At 45.7% G+C, this 16,467-nt stretch overlaps 1 protein-coding gene across 1 annotated transcript in view; it reads right to left on the bottom strand.

Annotated features, from left to right (window-relative positions):
• LOC128506731 (integrin alpha-M-like) overlaps positions 1–16,467 on the bottom strand; it is a 226,098-nt gene that overhangs the window by 182,386 nt on the left and 27,245 nt on the right. Inside the window, exon 2 of the mRNA XM_053477300.1 lies at positions 15,287–15,379. Within this exon, the coding sequence (XP_053333275.1) occupies positions 15,287–15,317 (31 nt within the window). The 5' untranslated portion in view covers positions 15,318–15,379. The remainder of the gene's footprint in view (positions 1–15,286; positions 15,380–16,467) is intronic.

Here is a 16,467-nt window from a genome sequence, read left to right as displayed (position 1 = left end):
TTTTTTTTTTTTTTTTTAAACGGGTATGGGGGCTATCTTGGTTCATTAATCTCCGTGCCTGGTTTAGGTTTAGTATTCAGTGCGCATCTGTTATATTACAACTATCATAACACTCAAATACCTTTTATTGGGGGTTAAGTGACTGATGTGCCTAACATTTTTCAGCTGAGCCTTTGTTTCACTGAAAACGACCGCGACACCCCTCTCTCTCTCACACACACACACACACACACACAGAGCCGACCAAATCATTAGCACGTCCCTCCCCCAAACAGCACAGACATTTACTTTCTATCCATTTACTTACACCTGAACTGAGTTGTTTGAGTAACATGGGTCGAACCCGTTACAAATCATAACAGTCTACTGCATTTCATTCTTACAATAACGCAAAAACACAAGCGGGGCTGAAAGACCGACATCTGCTGACGCAGTAGAACGTCCTAACACTGTTTTAATTTTATGGTCATTTATTTCAGTTAATAAATCTACTATAAATTTAAAGAACACAAGAAATAAGACTCAAATCCATACACGCTTTTTTTCTAATTACAAGTGATAAAATCAAAAGGCTCACTGTGTTAACATTTATTGTGCTTAAATTTGATCCTAATAAGATTTGATTTAATTTGAATTCTAGAACAGTGGCAGCTGGAACACCTAAAATATATGCAGGATTATTTTTTTATAATCTAAATAAAAATGCTTTTTTAAACGTGGGCTATTGATATTTACATGCAATATTTGTTAATTTAATTTAAATGGGGTTTGGTCTCCGGAATGTTGAGCATCAGGATCCTCTTCTTTACTTTCCTACGTAGAATCAGCGCTTAATCGCACGCATAAAGTTTTGTAAATTCGTTTAATGTTTAATAGTAAATAATGACCCCTCGTTGCGCTGTACCACCGCTCGGAAAACCTTATGAAATACAAGTTTAGGACAATTATGATGATCTGCCACGGCGGGCGCGTGTGATGGGTGTACGCCCAAATCTACTATAACTACTCCCTCACTCCGTAGGCTCCCTAAATAGGCGGCAAAGGGACGGGGCCGCCTATTCGTGCCGGCTGGCGATAATTAACGTTAATATGATCTCGGGCTTGCTCCGCATTATAAAAGCAAGGCGCGGAGGTTTGAATGAGGTCTGGGAAGTACGTGATGTAATGGAGAATATAAAAGAAGCATGTCAGTGGGGAGATGTGACGCGCCCCAGGGACTTTAAACAAGGACACTAGAATTCCGCCCTTTGATCTCCGCGCTGAGGACAGCGCGAGAAAGAGCTGCGCGAGCTCCCGCGGCATCTACAGTCCCGCACCGTACCCGCCCTCGCAGCCCCGCTGCCGAAGAGGAAAAGTGTGGTTATGTTTTTGCGTCAGCGAGAACTCGTGCCGGCCATCGACAGCGGGAGAAGCGCCGTCACGAGGGAGTGTGCAGGAGCGCTGCCTCCGCGTGCTCAGTTCTGCCACTCGCACCAACACTTAGCATCAGCTGAGTGCCCGCATGCCAGTGTGGCACAGCCCCCGGAACTGCACATGCACAACCTTTATCCCATTCTTTCCTTTCTCCCTCCTTCAACACTTTCCTTCCCCATTTTACCTAAATAAATTACCCTTTTCCCGTAGGACCTCGCCTCGTGTCCGTGCTTTATGGTGCCGCCCGTGCAACATGGGTCGAACCCGTTACAGATCATAACAGTCTACTGCATTCATTCTTATAATAACGCACAAACACAAGCGGGGCTGAATGACCAACATCAGCTGACGCAGTAGAACGTCCTGACAATGTTATAATTTTTATGGTCATTTATTTTAGTTAATAAATCTACTATAAATTTAAAGAACACAAGATATAAGACGACACAAAACCCTAAACACGTCTTTTCTAATTACACGTGATAAAATTTAAAGGCTGACTGTGTTAACATTTATTTTGTTTAAATTTGATCCTATTAAGATTTAATTTAATTTAAATTCTACATTTGTATCGTTATTTTAGTTTTGTGATTATAAATTTGTTTAACTACAATGTTTTACTTGATTTTATCCGCTACTACGTGCAGTTCTAAAACTCTGTGTCTCATTAATCCAGCAGAGAATGAAATAAGGCATGAGGCGTCAGCCTGTAGTTATATAGCGCCACTCAACGGTAAAAGCCAGCAAACGCACAAAGCCAAACGGTACCGCCGAGCGCGGCGACGGTAGGACCTACATTCCGATTGATTAACCACTGTACGAGCGGCACTCGCAACCCGCGCTCCTACGAGCGGCACTCGCAACCCGCGCTCCTACGAGCGGCACTCGCAACCCGCGCTCCTACGAGCGGCACTCGCAACCCGCGCTCCTACGAGCGGCACTCGCAACCCGCGCTCCTACGAGCGGCACTCGCAACCCACGCTCCTACGAGCGGCACACACACACACACACACAACACACGCTCCTATGAGCGGCACACACAACACACACAAACACATCATGCACATCCTAACTACCTCTAAAAGCCATACACACACATCCACACACACCCACGGACTCGTAGAGCAGACCCAGGCTTTAGAGCTTAGATCAAACACATGGAAAACTTCCAAAGAAACAGGGAAAAGACACTAAATACATACAGACGAAATAACTAGGACTGACTGAAAACAAAAGGACACCAGTCACATAATTAACACTCACAAACGACAGCAAACCCAAAAATACACTTAATCACATTTAACATAAACATGCCCTCAGAGCAGAGGTGGGACAAAGTCATTGTTTGGCAAGTCACAAGTAAGTCTCAATTCATTGCCCTCAAGTCCCGAGTCAAGTCCCGAGTCAAGACAGGCAAGTCTCGAGTCAAGTCCCAAGTCAAAGCCAACAAGTCTCAAGTCAAGTCCAAAGTCGTACGGTTTGACTTTCGAGTCTTTTCAAGTCTTTTTAGCAGAAAAATAAAATGTATACAGATTATGTATGGTTGTAAGATCTGTATTTATTAAACAGAGAACATTGCTCAGATACATAAAAATACAAATGTTAGTAAATGCTAGTAGCAATGTAAAATGGTAGCACATATTCTTAATGAAGTAGGCTACTTCAAACAAACAATAACGTTGTTTTCTTCACATAACATTAAAGAACTTTGCTCCCTACCTTGTGTGATACACTCACGTAGGCTACCTCATACAAACAATCCGGTGCTGTGTCGAAGTTGGTTCCCCCATCAGGATGCGTTTTTTTAGCCCCACCCCCGTGAAAAGGCCACAGGGAACGCGCATTTAGGAGAAGGCTCGCCCACGAAGGGTTATGCGCAGACCACTGAGATTCTACAGAGCGCGGTAAAGAATAAAAAGGACAGTTAGTGTTTTTTAATCCCTGACGAACTCTAGCCAACAGGATGTGTTTCCCTTGTTATCTTGGACATATTTAGAATGATGAACCTCGGCTGAGTCACTTGTAGGCTGTAAACATGTCAGTATTTTGTCTGATATTTCATATCAAATATGCCTTTTCAGCAAAACCATAATGCCAAAATAGAGACCCGTCAGATACAGTCTCAAGACATTAATAATAATAATAGTAATAATAATAATTATTATATATAAATTAATAATAATAATAATAATAATAATAATAATTATTATTATTATATTTAATAGTATTTAATAGTATTTAATAGTATAATATTATTATAATATATAATATTTAATTATAATATAATATAATAATATAATAATAATAATGTAATATAATAATAAAATAATAATAATTATTATTATTATTATGCGAGATAATTAGCATTTTATCCGTGTGATGTCAATTCACTGGGTCACATTATTTAAATAAACCCAAACTGCATATGAAAGAAATCAGCAAATCATGGGTAGTGTATACCAGTGATTAAATATAAACAATACAACACATGTACTGACATGTTTACAGCCTACAAGTGACTCAGCCGAGGTTTATCATTCTAAATATGTCCAAGATAACAAGGGAAACACATCCTGATGGCTAGAGTTCATCAGGGGATTAAAAAACGCTAACAATTTCCTTTTTGGCCTTTACTGCGTTCTGTAGAAGCTCAGTGGTCCGTGCATATAGACAATTTTTTATAGGCAAACGAAACTACCTTCAGTATCATTTCGCGAACTGGCGCGTTCACGTTGTTGTCACGTGTTGGACTACGGTACTTTGATTGGATGTCGTGCCGAATGCGCGCATGCGCTCTGTCACACACACGCGCACAGACACATAAACAGAGATAGAGCGGACCGTGTTAACATACTTTTTATCTTTGGGCTTTTTATGGGAAGTAGCAAGTCTTTACAAGTTAATAGGCGCAAGTCCAAGTGAAAGTCCGAGTTATTTATGTTAAAGTCCAAGTCGAGTTGCAAGTCTTTTTATATTTTGTCAAGTCGAGTCTAAAGTCATCAAATTCATGACTCGAGTCTGACTCGAGTCCAAGTCACATGACTCGAATCCACACCTCTGCCTCAGAGCCAGTTCAACACAAAAACTGAATTCAAACAAAATAAAACAAAAGCCCACTAGACATTATTAATGCTCGACCCAGTTTCCCAGAACTAACAGCTTTTTATAATGTCCCTAATGAGCCACCTCGGTTCAGGTGAACTTCGTCAACACCTGACCGAGGTGCCTTCTGGGAAACTGGGTCTTCTAACAAAACTACATACAAAAAACAAACATAGCCACAGTGCCCTCTAGGGGCAGTCCCTTACAGTGGATTAAAATTCCAACCTCCTAGTTTAAACATTTATGTTCTATTGTGAATAAACTACTTGCTTGTGGCATGTGATTAGAAAAACTTTTAGTTTTCATTTTATTTTGACTTAAAAAAAGAGTCCCAACATTTCCGGATTCGAGTTGTACAATACATTTAAACAAGTTTTTGGGGGGTTCTCTTAGTCTATGTGTCATTACCCAATAGTTTATTTATTAGCAGTTCTGTGCATAGATGCTTTTTCATATTTCTACGCTTTTTTTAAAATTGCACTAGCTGTTTCCCCTTACAAAAAATAACTGTTCTGTTCAAGTGTAAAAACTGTAGTATTTTTTTTTTTACATATTCAGTACATTTGCAGGAAATGCAGTGATTTGTTCACAAATCCACTGCATTTTATCTTCATGTTAAAACCATTGTAATATAGCAATACTGATGTTATTAAATATTTAATATTTGTCATTTAATATTTAATTTCTTAATTTTAAATTTAAAAATTGTGGAGGAGGGCATCCCTGGGGGTAGCACCTCGTTAGACCCACAGTCAGGGACCAGCAGCAGTACCACCTTTATTTTAGGTAATTGATTTAATTTGTATTGGAAAAGTGCTACAGCTGCAATGATTTCTAACTTCCTTAAAGTGTCAAACCCATGGTCTGATCCTTAAGATTTTCATCTTTTTTTTGTTTCCTCTCTCCCCATGTTGTTTAGATGTTTATTTAAGCACATGGCATTTGTTTTGATCCTTCGCCATGTGCCCGTGTCTCTCCCTAACTATGTTAGTGGTCAAAGAGTATGGCTGTCTACCGAGGACTTGCCTCTCAGGGTAGCCTCACATAAGTTGGCTCCCAAGTTCATAGGCCCGTACCGGATCACAAAGGTCTTGAAACCAGTGGCAATTCGGCTCAAGCTTCCTTCCACACTTGGTCGGCTACACCCAGTATTTCATGTTTCTAGAGTTAAACCTGTGTATTCCTCCCCTCTTGAGACCTCTTGCTCTCGCTCTTCTTCGCGGCCGTGCAGTTCAGCGGACTTCGGTTCTATCGCCCATGTCTCCTGGTCAAGGCCTTTTTCCTCTTCGGAGTGTTTTTTTTTTTTTTTCTCTCTTTCGGGACGTTGGCACTCCTGAGTTTTGATTAAAAAGAACAGTGCAGCTTGTTCCTGATTAACTTTATTTTTTTTTTTCTGCCTGAATCAAGGCATCTCTGCAACAAATAAGTGAAGGAGACCTGCACTTGTGTCCATTCTGATTCCGTGACATAAAGTCTAAACAACAAATGTGTGTTATCAGTTGAACTGACTTAAATCATGAGTAAGAATAAATTAATACTACATTTGTACATGAGGTATGGATGACTTACAGTGTAGTTTATGTAATGTTGTTTTGCCACTTATGTGCAGTTCGAAACAACACGCCCACACTTTTACCTGTCCCACGAATGATGGCTGAAGCATGTGTAGTAAGACAAGTATTTATTGTGGTTTTTGTTGGTGGAATTTTTTTTTTCTTTTAAACTATACTGTAGAAAATGTAAGACTGCACCTTTTTGTAATGACCTGTTTGTTTTCATTGCACAGGAGAGTGAAGAAATCCTGTCTGACGAGTGTCTGGAGGAATTACCTGTAAGAATGTCATACAGACATATGTGTCTTTATGTGTATGCAATATGACGGTATTTTATTATTTGTAAGGTGCCGGAGTCCCCACCTCCAGCAGTCCACATATAGGGCTCCAGAGAAGCCTATGGAAAGTGCTCCAAAAGACTCCATGCACAGAAGTGAAACTGAGGTGCAAATGTTATACTTGTGTCATTGAATTTTGTTGTGAGAGACACGTATTGAGGTGTCCCCCTTTTGGTTTTTGTGGGTTTTTTTTTTTTTCTTACATTTTCTTCTTCTCCTCCACAACTGGCACAGAGTGACATCCGTTTTTTGTACCGAAGAAACCTTCAGATTAAAAATGAATATTTGGTAGTGATGAAACGGAGAGTGGAAGCACAAATTGATGTGGATAATTAAAAAAAACAGAAATTATCACTTGAGATTCAGTTGCTTCAAAAGTAACTTCAAAGTAAGTGATGTGACTTTTACACATGGTACCCTACTATTGTTGACCTTGTATAACACTCTCTCTATCTCTCTTATGGCAGGCAAAAGATGTGATTTAATTTCAAATAAAACACAAGAAAATAACCATATTTGTGCAGTGTTTCTATTCTGTAAATAATTATGTGAAATGGTATTCCACAATTCTGTCCCGTGCAGCTTTTCCACTAGGTTGATCCAAGTGCACTGGCTGGAGGTCATCATCAGGATGCACCTCCACCACAGGGCTCCTCTCCTTTCTGATGGTTGCCATGTTGTATAACACAGAACATGCAACAGTAATGTGACAGGCCCTGTCAGGTGCAACCCTCAGACTTTTTAGACACTGAAATCTTCCCTTCAGTTGCCCAAAGGTCATTTCAATGTGCCCTTGTCCTAGTTACAGCTGCATTGTATCGGGCTTGTGGACCTGGGTTTGGGTCTGGGAATCGAGTCATGAAATACTGCCTGCTGGCATAACCCCTGTCTCCAATAAGAACCCCATCGTAATCACCTGTTTTATGGGAAAAGTCAATTATTAGCCCCAGCTTACTGTAAGTGAACATAAAACATTGAGCTTTACATTTTCTATTTTCTTACCTTCATACTTATTGGAATGATCATGATTGCATTATTTTCATTCACAATATCTATACCATACCTGCAATGGCAAAAAGGTTCTGTTTTACAGCCTGTGGTCTTAAGTGGCTTGGAAACTTCACAAATACCCTCAAAAATGTTTGAGTGCCAAGTAAACTTTGCGAATGGCATGGCAGACAGCACTTTTCGCCACATTCTCTGTGTCTCCAACGGTGTAAAGGAAAGTGCCACTCGCAAAGAACCTCAGGGCAATCCTCACACAGTTTGTACGGTTGTTAACGCTCGACTCCGGCGAGTTGAACATTTTACATGGGGGGTTTAACAAAGAAAATATATAAATGATACCCCTATTGCGTATACACGAGGAATATGAAAAACTCCTCGCACCTTCGGTAACCGGTTGCTTTGTCAGAAATGGCTGCGACAGATTTGAGAAAATTATCTCCACTTATATAGACGCAAACGGGGGATAGAATGTTACATATTATTAGACACACACAGCGATTAACAGACGAATGATGACCACAGCCACACACACATGTATACATATACTGTATGTATGTTTAAATACATCTATTATTGCAAGATACTTTTCGTTTCCCATGTGAGTCAGTTCGCGTCAGTCGTGCTCTTTAACCAATCAGATTTGACCTCGCCATTTTTAAGAACCTGATGGCGTCACGGATGGCTGCCTTGGTGTGGAGCTCTCTATTTGTCTTACTGTTTGTCACACACACCCGTTTTGCGACCGGCACTAGGACCCGGAAGTAGAACGGTCGCTAAAACAGGAAGCATAAAAGGAGCCAAGATGGCGCTTCACTTCACTCAGTCATTGAGTTCGCCCGATGCTGGTTCAGATCGCCTGTCTGCCATTTTGTGAGTACTCACTTTTCTTGGGTCTACTTTCTGATTCGAGTGTGTGTTTATAGGACGCGGGTTAAATTTGTGTTTTTCCCTTGCTCCCCTTTCGTGAGAGTCCTTAGACTAAATCGCGTGGTTATCCTGCCTACTCGCGTGCTTCCGCGTTTGGGTTTACCATCCACGCTACAAAGGGCTAACCGCTAAGTGCTAAGTCTTCTGATCATTCCGGTTAGTTCGTGACAGAATGACTGAGACCTCCGCGGTAAACCCAGCGGATTATGCGCACCTTTGCGACGTAGTTGATCGGCACGCCGAGCTAATCAACAAGCTAAACGGAGAGCTCGCTACTCTTCGCCGGAGCGTCCAAGACGTTGCGGCCTTGCGCCGCGAGGTGGCGGAGCTCCGGCGGGAGAACGCGGACCTTCGCGAGGCTGTTGCTAGCGCGGCTAACCGTTCGCCCGCCGCAGCGGCCGCAGCTCCGCCCCCCCTCCCCCCTCCTACTTCTGAAGTCTTTCTTGCTCTACCGGATAAGTGGGATGGCACGGACGGGAGATGCAGTGTTTTTCTAACTGCTCTCGATCTAATGTTTGAGTTCAATGCCACCAAATACTCCACCGATCGATTGCGCATTGCTCTCCTTGTCTCGTTGCTGTCGGGGCAGGCAGCTGAGTGGGCCACGGCAGTTCTTCGTGCTGACTCGGATACCGCCCATTCCTACAATGAATTCACCCGTCAGGTGAAGTTAACATTCGAACACCCTGCGGGCGAGGTGGAGACCAACACCAAGCTGTACCACCTGCGGCAGGGAAGTTCGTCCGTTAGCCGCTACATGGCTGATTTCCGCACTCTCGCCGTACAAGCCACCTAGGGAGACGCCGCGCTCCGGACTACCTATTACGAGGGGTTGGCTTCTAGGATAAAAGACGAGCTAGCCGGGCGGGAGCTTCCTGCCACCCTGGAGGGTTTGATTCAACTCGCCCTCCGAATTGACCAACGCCTCCTATCTCGCCCGAAGCCAGCCCCGAGAACCCTGCCGCCAACACCCACCTTCGCGTTTTCCACTCCACGAACCCCAACCACAGTCACCTCCACTACTCATGGACCTGTCGGTTCTCCACCTCCTGCCGTGGTTGACACCGGAGCCGGGGAACCCATGCAGTTAAGACGCGCCTCCTTGACCGCTGCAGAACGGGAACGGCGATTCAGGGAGGGACTCTGTGCCTACTGCGGGTCAGGAGCCCACCACAGAGCCATCTGTCCTCTCCGGCCGGGAAACGCCCAGACCCGGTGAGCGAGGGGAAGAGCTCACCGGGTCGCCTCCAACTCTTCGCCACCACGACCAATATCTCCCATCTCACGGTCCAAGTAAGCCTCCAGTTTGGCCACAAACGAGTCAGGAGCACCGCGTTCATCGACTCCGGTGCCGCAGGTAACTTCATTGACTCTTCTTATGCCAAAGAACTGGGGGTAAAGACTTAGGCGTTATCCCAGCCCGTTCGCATCACTTCTGTAGATGGCCGGCCCCTATCATCCAGCCCTATCACCACCCAGACAGAACCCATTACCCTGATCATCCAGCAACATCACGAACAGGTTCAATTTCATCTAACATCCGTTTCATCACCACCCATCATCCTTGGACATCCGTGGCTGTTACAACATGACACTCTCATATCCTGGACTCAGAACCGGATTCTACAATGGGGACAGGCCTGCAGCGAACTTTGCCTACCGGCATCGGCTGGGACGTGCTCTAGGGGGTCCGAGGCCCCCGATGTCGACACCAACGCCATCCCTCCAGCATATCGAGACCTGGCTGAAGTGTTCTGCAAGAGACGCGCCATCCATCTTCCACCTCATCGCCCCTACGACCTGGCGATTGACCTCCAGCCGGGCTCGACTCCCCCCCGCGGCCATTTATACTCTCTCACACCCACCGAGACGCGGGCGATGGAGGAATACGTGTCGAACGCCCTTCGCCAAGGTACCATCAGGCCCTCCTCCTCGCCCGCCGCCGCGGGGTTCTTCTTTGTAAAGAAGAAAGGGGGTGAACTTTGCCCATGTGTCGATTATCGGGGGCTAAACAACATTACCATCAAAAACCGACACCCTCTGCCTCTTACCAACTCTGCCCTGGACGCCCTCTCTGGTGCCACCATTTTCACGAAGTTGGACCTTCGGAGCGCCTACAACTTGGTGCGTATCAGAGAGGGCGATGAGTGAAAGACGGCCTTCATCACTCCCACTGGACATTATGAAAGTCTTGTTATCCCCTTCGGACTCTGTAATGCTCCTGCCGCCTTTCAGAGTTTCATAAATGATGTCCTGCGAGACATGTTGGGGCGGTGGGCATTCGTCTACCTGGACGACATCCTGATATACTCACGAACAGTTGAAGAACATACCCAACACGTCAGGGCGGTCCTTAAGAGATTGCTCGCCCATCAACTGTATTGTAAGTTGGAGAAATGCGCTTTTCACGAGCGCTCCACCACGTTCCTGGGCTTTGTCATCTCGCCCCAGGGTGTGGCCATGGACCCGCAGAAACTAGAAGCTGTGCGTCATTGGCCCCTACCCAAGACTCTTAAGCAGCTTCAACGGTTCCTCGGGTTTGCGAATTTCTATCGTCGCTTCATCCGGGACTACAGTACAGTTGCAGCACCCCTAACTGCCCTGACCCGTCCATCGTCTCATCTCTTCCACCTCAACTCCACCGCCATCTCCGCCTTCCATGAATTATGTCGACGTTTCACCACCGCTCCAATCCTTCTCCATCCAGACATCAACAAACAATTCGTTGTGGAGGTGGACGCTTCGGATGTGGGCGCCGGAGCTGTTCTCTCCCAGCGAGGTCCAGATCAGAAGTTACACCCTTGTGGCTTCTTCTCCAAAAAATTTGATCCCACTCAACAGCGATACGGAGTAGGGGACCGCGAGCTGTTGTCCATAAAGTGGGCATTGGAGGAATGGCGACACTGGCTCCAGGGCGCCAGCGAGCCGTTCATCATCTGGACCGACCACCAGAATCTGATCACCATCCAGAACATCAAGCAGCTCAACCCGAGGCAGGCGCGGTGGGCCCTGTTTTTTGAACATTATAACTTCCATCTGTCCTATCGCCCGGGGTCCAAGAACACCAAGGCCGATGCCCTCTCCAGACAATATGAGGGGGAAGCCACCCGGGCGGAACCCGCACCTGTCCTCCCCTCCTCAAAAATCATCGCACCTCTCCACTGGGATCTAGAGACCAGAGTCCGCCAGGCACAGGCAGCGGAGACCGAACCGGCAGGTGTGCCGCCTGGACGACTCTACGTGCCTCAAACGGTCAGGAGCGACGTCATGGAGTGGGGCCACTCATCACCCATCTCTGGACACCCCGGCACCAGACGCACCCTCCAGTTTGTCCAACGCGCCTTCTGGTGGCCCTCCATGATCCAGGACATCGAAGAGTTCGTTCAGGCGTGCCCAGTGTGCGCCAGGGCCAAGACCACCAACCAGCCGACACCTGGTGAGCTCCAGCCACTACCGGTTCCTCGCCGACCCTGGACGCACATTGCCGTCGACTTCATCACGGGCCTGCCGGCTTCAGAAGAAAAAACGACCATTATGACCATCGTGGATCGGTTCTCCAAAGCCGTGCACCTGGTGGCTCTTCCCGGACTCCCGTCAGCTAAAGAGACAGCCGAGCTGATTCTAGAGCACGTAGTCCGTTTGCATGGGTTCCCAAAAGACATCGTCTCGGACAGGGGGCCCCAGTTCACTGCCCGGTTCTGGAAGGCCTTCTGCCGTCTGATTAATTCCACCTGCAGTCTGTCATCAGGATACCACCCTCAGACTAATGGTCAGACGGAGCGGACCAACCAACAACTGGAGCGCTATCTCAGATGTTTTGTTGCCGATCGTCAGCGCTCCTGGGCCCGCTATCTCTTATGGGCTGAGCTATCTCACAACCTCCATGTTTCTTCGGCCACAAATCTCAGTCCATTCGAGGTATGCCACGGTTTTCAGCCTTCGATGTTCGAACATCAAGAACCGGAGGTTGACGTACCGTCGGCCCAACAGTTGGTTCGCAGGTGTCGGCGGCTGTGGAGACAAGCTAACCAAGCTATCCAAAGGGCCAACCACCGCTACGCTACGCAACATCGCCGCCGACACCCACCGGGACAAATGTATAATGTAGGTGACAAGGTATGGCTGTCAACAAAGAATTTGCATCTCCGCACAGAATCAAAGAAACTGTCACCCAGATTCATCGGCCCATACCGCATTACACTCCGCATCAACCCTGTCACCTACCGGCTACAGCTGCCTGCGGCGCTCCGAATCCATCCGGTTTTCCACACGTCACAGCTGAAACCCTTCACCACTTCTTCTATGGTTCCACCCTCCCCCCCTGCTCCTCCTCCCCAAATCATTGACGGTGGTCCTGCTTACACCGTACGTCGGATCCTCGATTCGCGTCCTAGGGGCCGAGGCACCCAATACCTGGTCGACTGGGAAGGCTACGGCCCCGAGGAGCGATCTTGGATTCCGGCCCGGTTTATTCTCGACCCGGAACTTATCAGGGACTACCGTCGCCGGGTATCCTCCACCCCAGGACCGTCGGGAGTCGGTCCTGGACAGGGGGGTACTGTCACACACATCCGTTTTGCGACCGGCACTAGGACCCGGAAGTAGAACGGTCGCTAAAACAGGAAGCATAAAAGGAGCCAAGATGGCGCTTCACTTCACTCAGTCATTGAGTTCGCCCGATGCTGGTTCAGATCGCCTGTCTGCCATTTTGTGAGTACTCACTTTTCTTGGGTCTACTTTCTGATTCGAGTGTGTGTTTATAGGACGCGGGTTAAATTTGTGTTTTTCCCTTGCTCCCCTTTCGTGAGAGTCCTTAGACTAAATCGCGTGGTTATCCTGCCTACTCGCGTGCTTCCGCGTTTGGGTTTACCATCCACGCTACAAAGGGCTAACCGCTAAGTGCTAAGTCTTCTGATCATTCCGGTTAGTTCGTGACACTGTTTTTGTTAGTTTGTCCTGTTTTTTGTTTCTCATATGTTATCACTTATACCAGGGATGAACTGCTGAACATTTAGCAGGACACATTACACAATTTTCAACCAGTTTTAGATTTTTCAAACGTTTTGCTGAACATTGTAACTGGCGGAGCAGCGGCGCTGGTAAAATGCTTTAAGAAGCGCAGACAGGGAAAGAGAGTCGGTGCGCTCGTCAAGCTCCGACAGCGTGGCTTTAGAACTGCACTGCTGAGTATACATCTGGCGAATCTCCCCTCTCAACAAAATGGACCAACTTTTCCTGCTCTCCAGGAAAAATAAGGACTTTTCAAACTCTGTCGCGCTGTGTTTCACAGAAACCTGGCTGAATGAAGCCATTCCGGACAACGTGCTACACCTGCCAGGCTTCCAGCTGTTTAGAGGGGATCGCAAGATGTGCTGTCCTGATCTAGAGGCATATTTCTTCGGACCTGGTTAGTACTTGGATGGAAGACCGCCTGGGAATACCAGGTGCTGTAACCTCTTAATCATCCCCATTCCAAAAAAACCTAAAATCACAGGATTTGAAAATCACAGACCAGTCGCCCTAACATCTGGTCATGAAGTCATTTGAAAGACTGGTGTTGGCCTATCTGAGGGACATCACAGGACCCTTACCTTCCTCTTGTTGATGTTGCTTATAGAGCAAACAGAACTGTTGATGATGCAGTCAACATGGGACTGCATTTCATCCTTCAACATTTGGACAAACCAGGGGCTTATGCAAGGGTCTTGTTTATAGACTTTTCATCAGTTTTCATCCCACCACTGCTTCAGACCAAACTAAACCAGCTCTCTGTTCCTAGCTCTATCTGTCACTGGATCACCAGCTTTCTGACAGACAGGCATCAGCTAGTGAGACTGGGGAAATTCATGTCTAACAGCCACACCACCAATACTGGAGCCCCTCAGGGATGCGTTCTCTCCCAACTGTTCTTCTCCCTCTACACCAACTTCTGCACCTCTACAGACCCCACTGTCAAGTTCCTGATATTTGCAGATGACACCACAATCATCGGCCTCATTCAGGACGGTGACGAGTCTGCATACAGAAGTCAGGTCGAGCAGCGGGCTGTCTGGTGCAGTCACAACAACCTGGAGCTGCACACGCTCAAAACAGTGGAGATGATTGTGGACTTCAGAAGGAACCCACCTGCACTTCCCCCACTCACCATCATGAACAGCACTGTGACAGCAGTGGAGTCATTCCGGTTCCTGGGCACGACCATCTCTCAGGACCTGAAGTGGGACATTCACATTGACTCTATTGTTAAAAAGGCACACGAAAGGTTGTATTTCCTTCGCCAGCTGAAGAAATTCAACCTGCCGCAGGAGCTGCTCACACAGTTCTACTCAGTGGTCATTGAATCCGTCCTGTGTACTTAAATAACTGTCTGGTTTGGCTCAGCCACGAAAGCAGACATCGGAAGACTACAAAGGATGGTTCAGACTGCTGAAAGAATTATTGGCATCCCCCTGCCAATAAAACACACTTACTTCTCTTACACTAGAGAAGTGTGTGTGTGTGTGTGTGTGGCGGTAGCAGAAAGCTTACTATAGTCTAAGAGTTTCACTTAGAAGGTAAGAGTTTATTTTGGGTATTTCCTTTTTTTTGAAAAGGGGGAAAATGCCTTTGCGGCCTGAGCGTTTTTGCAATCCCCCCCTTCAGACAGTAAATAATAATAATAATAATATTAATAATTAATGCTGCTGATAATAAAGGAAAGACCTAGTTGAATAATGGCTACTGCAGTAGAGTACAGGACTGCAGGACTTCAGTACAGCATTACTGCTATTTGTTACATGGGTTGAACTGGTCAATAACTGTAACTTTGTGGATTTTTTCAGCTCGACAGGGCAGTATGGGCAGAAAGCCATAAAACTTAACCAAACATTAAAGAAACCACAACTTTGGTTTCACAGTAACAATAAAATAAAATATAAACAGTGATAAAGATTAACAATTTCTCACCAAGAAAGAGCAGCAGGATGAGCAGCTCCATTTCTGCATAAACACCAGACTCTCCACACTGCTTCTGCTCACTGCCTCCCCTCCTCCTCCTGACTAAGCACAGGGAAACAACATCACCAGGGAATTCACTGCCAGACCAGTCGAAAAGTACAGTGAAACCTCGGATTACGAGTGACGCGGTTTGCGAGTGTCCACAAGATGAGAAAAGATTTTTAATAAATTTTGACTTTGAAAACGAAGTCTTGGTTTATGAGTACCAAGTATCATGTATCACACAGGCGCTTCTTGTTTTGACGCCGAGCGTCACGTGATCACAACTAAGACAACGGTTTTTCCTCTCTCTTGCACTGCGGAATTGTGGGTAATCATCTCCCCTGCCGGGTCTTAGTGCTAATCTCTTACTGGTATAATCAAAATCCATGCACGCGTGTGACCACACGTGTGTGTGTGTGTGTGTGTGTGTGTGTGTAAAACATATTTTATTTAGTGTTTGTAAGCGTGTGTGTACAGCGTGTGTGTACAGCGTGTGTGTACTGTTTATTATAACATACGTGTGCGCATGTAAAACAAAAGAAATTCTCATTAGAGGTTAAAGATCCATTTTCTCTGTATCAGCCTGCACTTTGTGTGCGTGCGCATCATTTGACAACATACCCCTACACACACACACCTCCTCCTCTTGTCGTCACACATACACTGAAAAAAATAACTCTAAGATGTTGTAAATGTAGCATAATTAAATCTGTGTATTCAACAATAAATAATCAAGTTTGTACGTTTACATAAATATATCTAAGTTAGAACTTAATCTGCATTTGTTAAGAATACAAGACAATGTGCATTTTTTCCTTAACATATATTTTTTACGTAATCCCTGACAATCTTTTTAAGTGGACACACACAACAAGCAATAATCTTGTTCATTTTACTCTGTTTAAATAAAACTGCCTGCCCATGGAAAAAGCGTGGGAAACCCCGTATCAAATTAAAAGTCTACCAAAGCCTCATTGCAGTAGGAAACAACTCTTTGGAGCTTTATGTTCACCTCGTGTGTAAAAAGTTTTAACGGGTTGTTTTTTCTACCCAAACGCTGGGTTTCCTCTGTTGGGTCATTTTTCTGGGTTATTTACAGAGAGTTGGGTAGTTTTTGTGTAACCCAGCTGCTGGGTTGAAGTTTGATT

This window comes from Clarias gariepinus, chromosome 18, assembly GCF_024256425.1.
Source record: "Clarias gariepinus isolate MV-2021 ecotype Netherlands chromosome 18, CGAR_prim_01v2, whole genome shotgun sequence".
Lineage (NCBI taxonomy): Eukaryota > Metazoa > Chordata > Actinopteri > Siluriformes > Clariidae > Clarias > Clarias gariepinus.
This window is presented reverse-complemented; position numbering and strand designations above follow the sequence as displayed.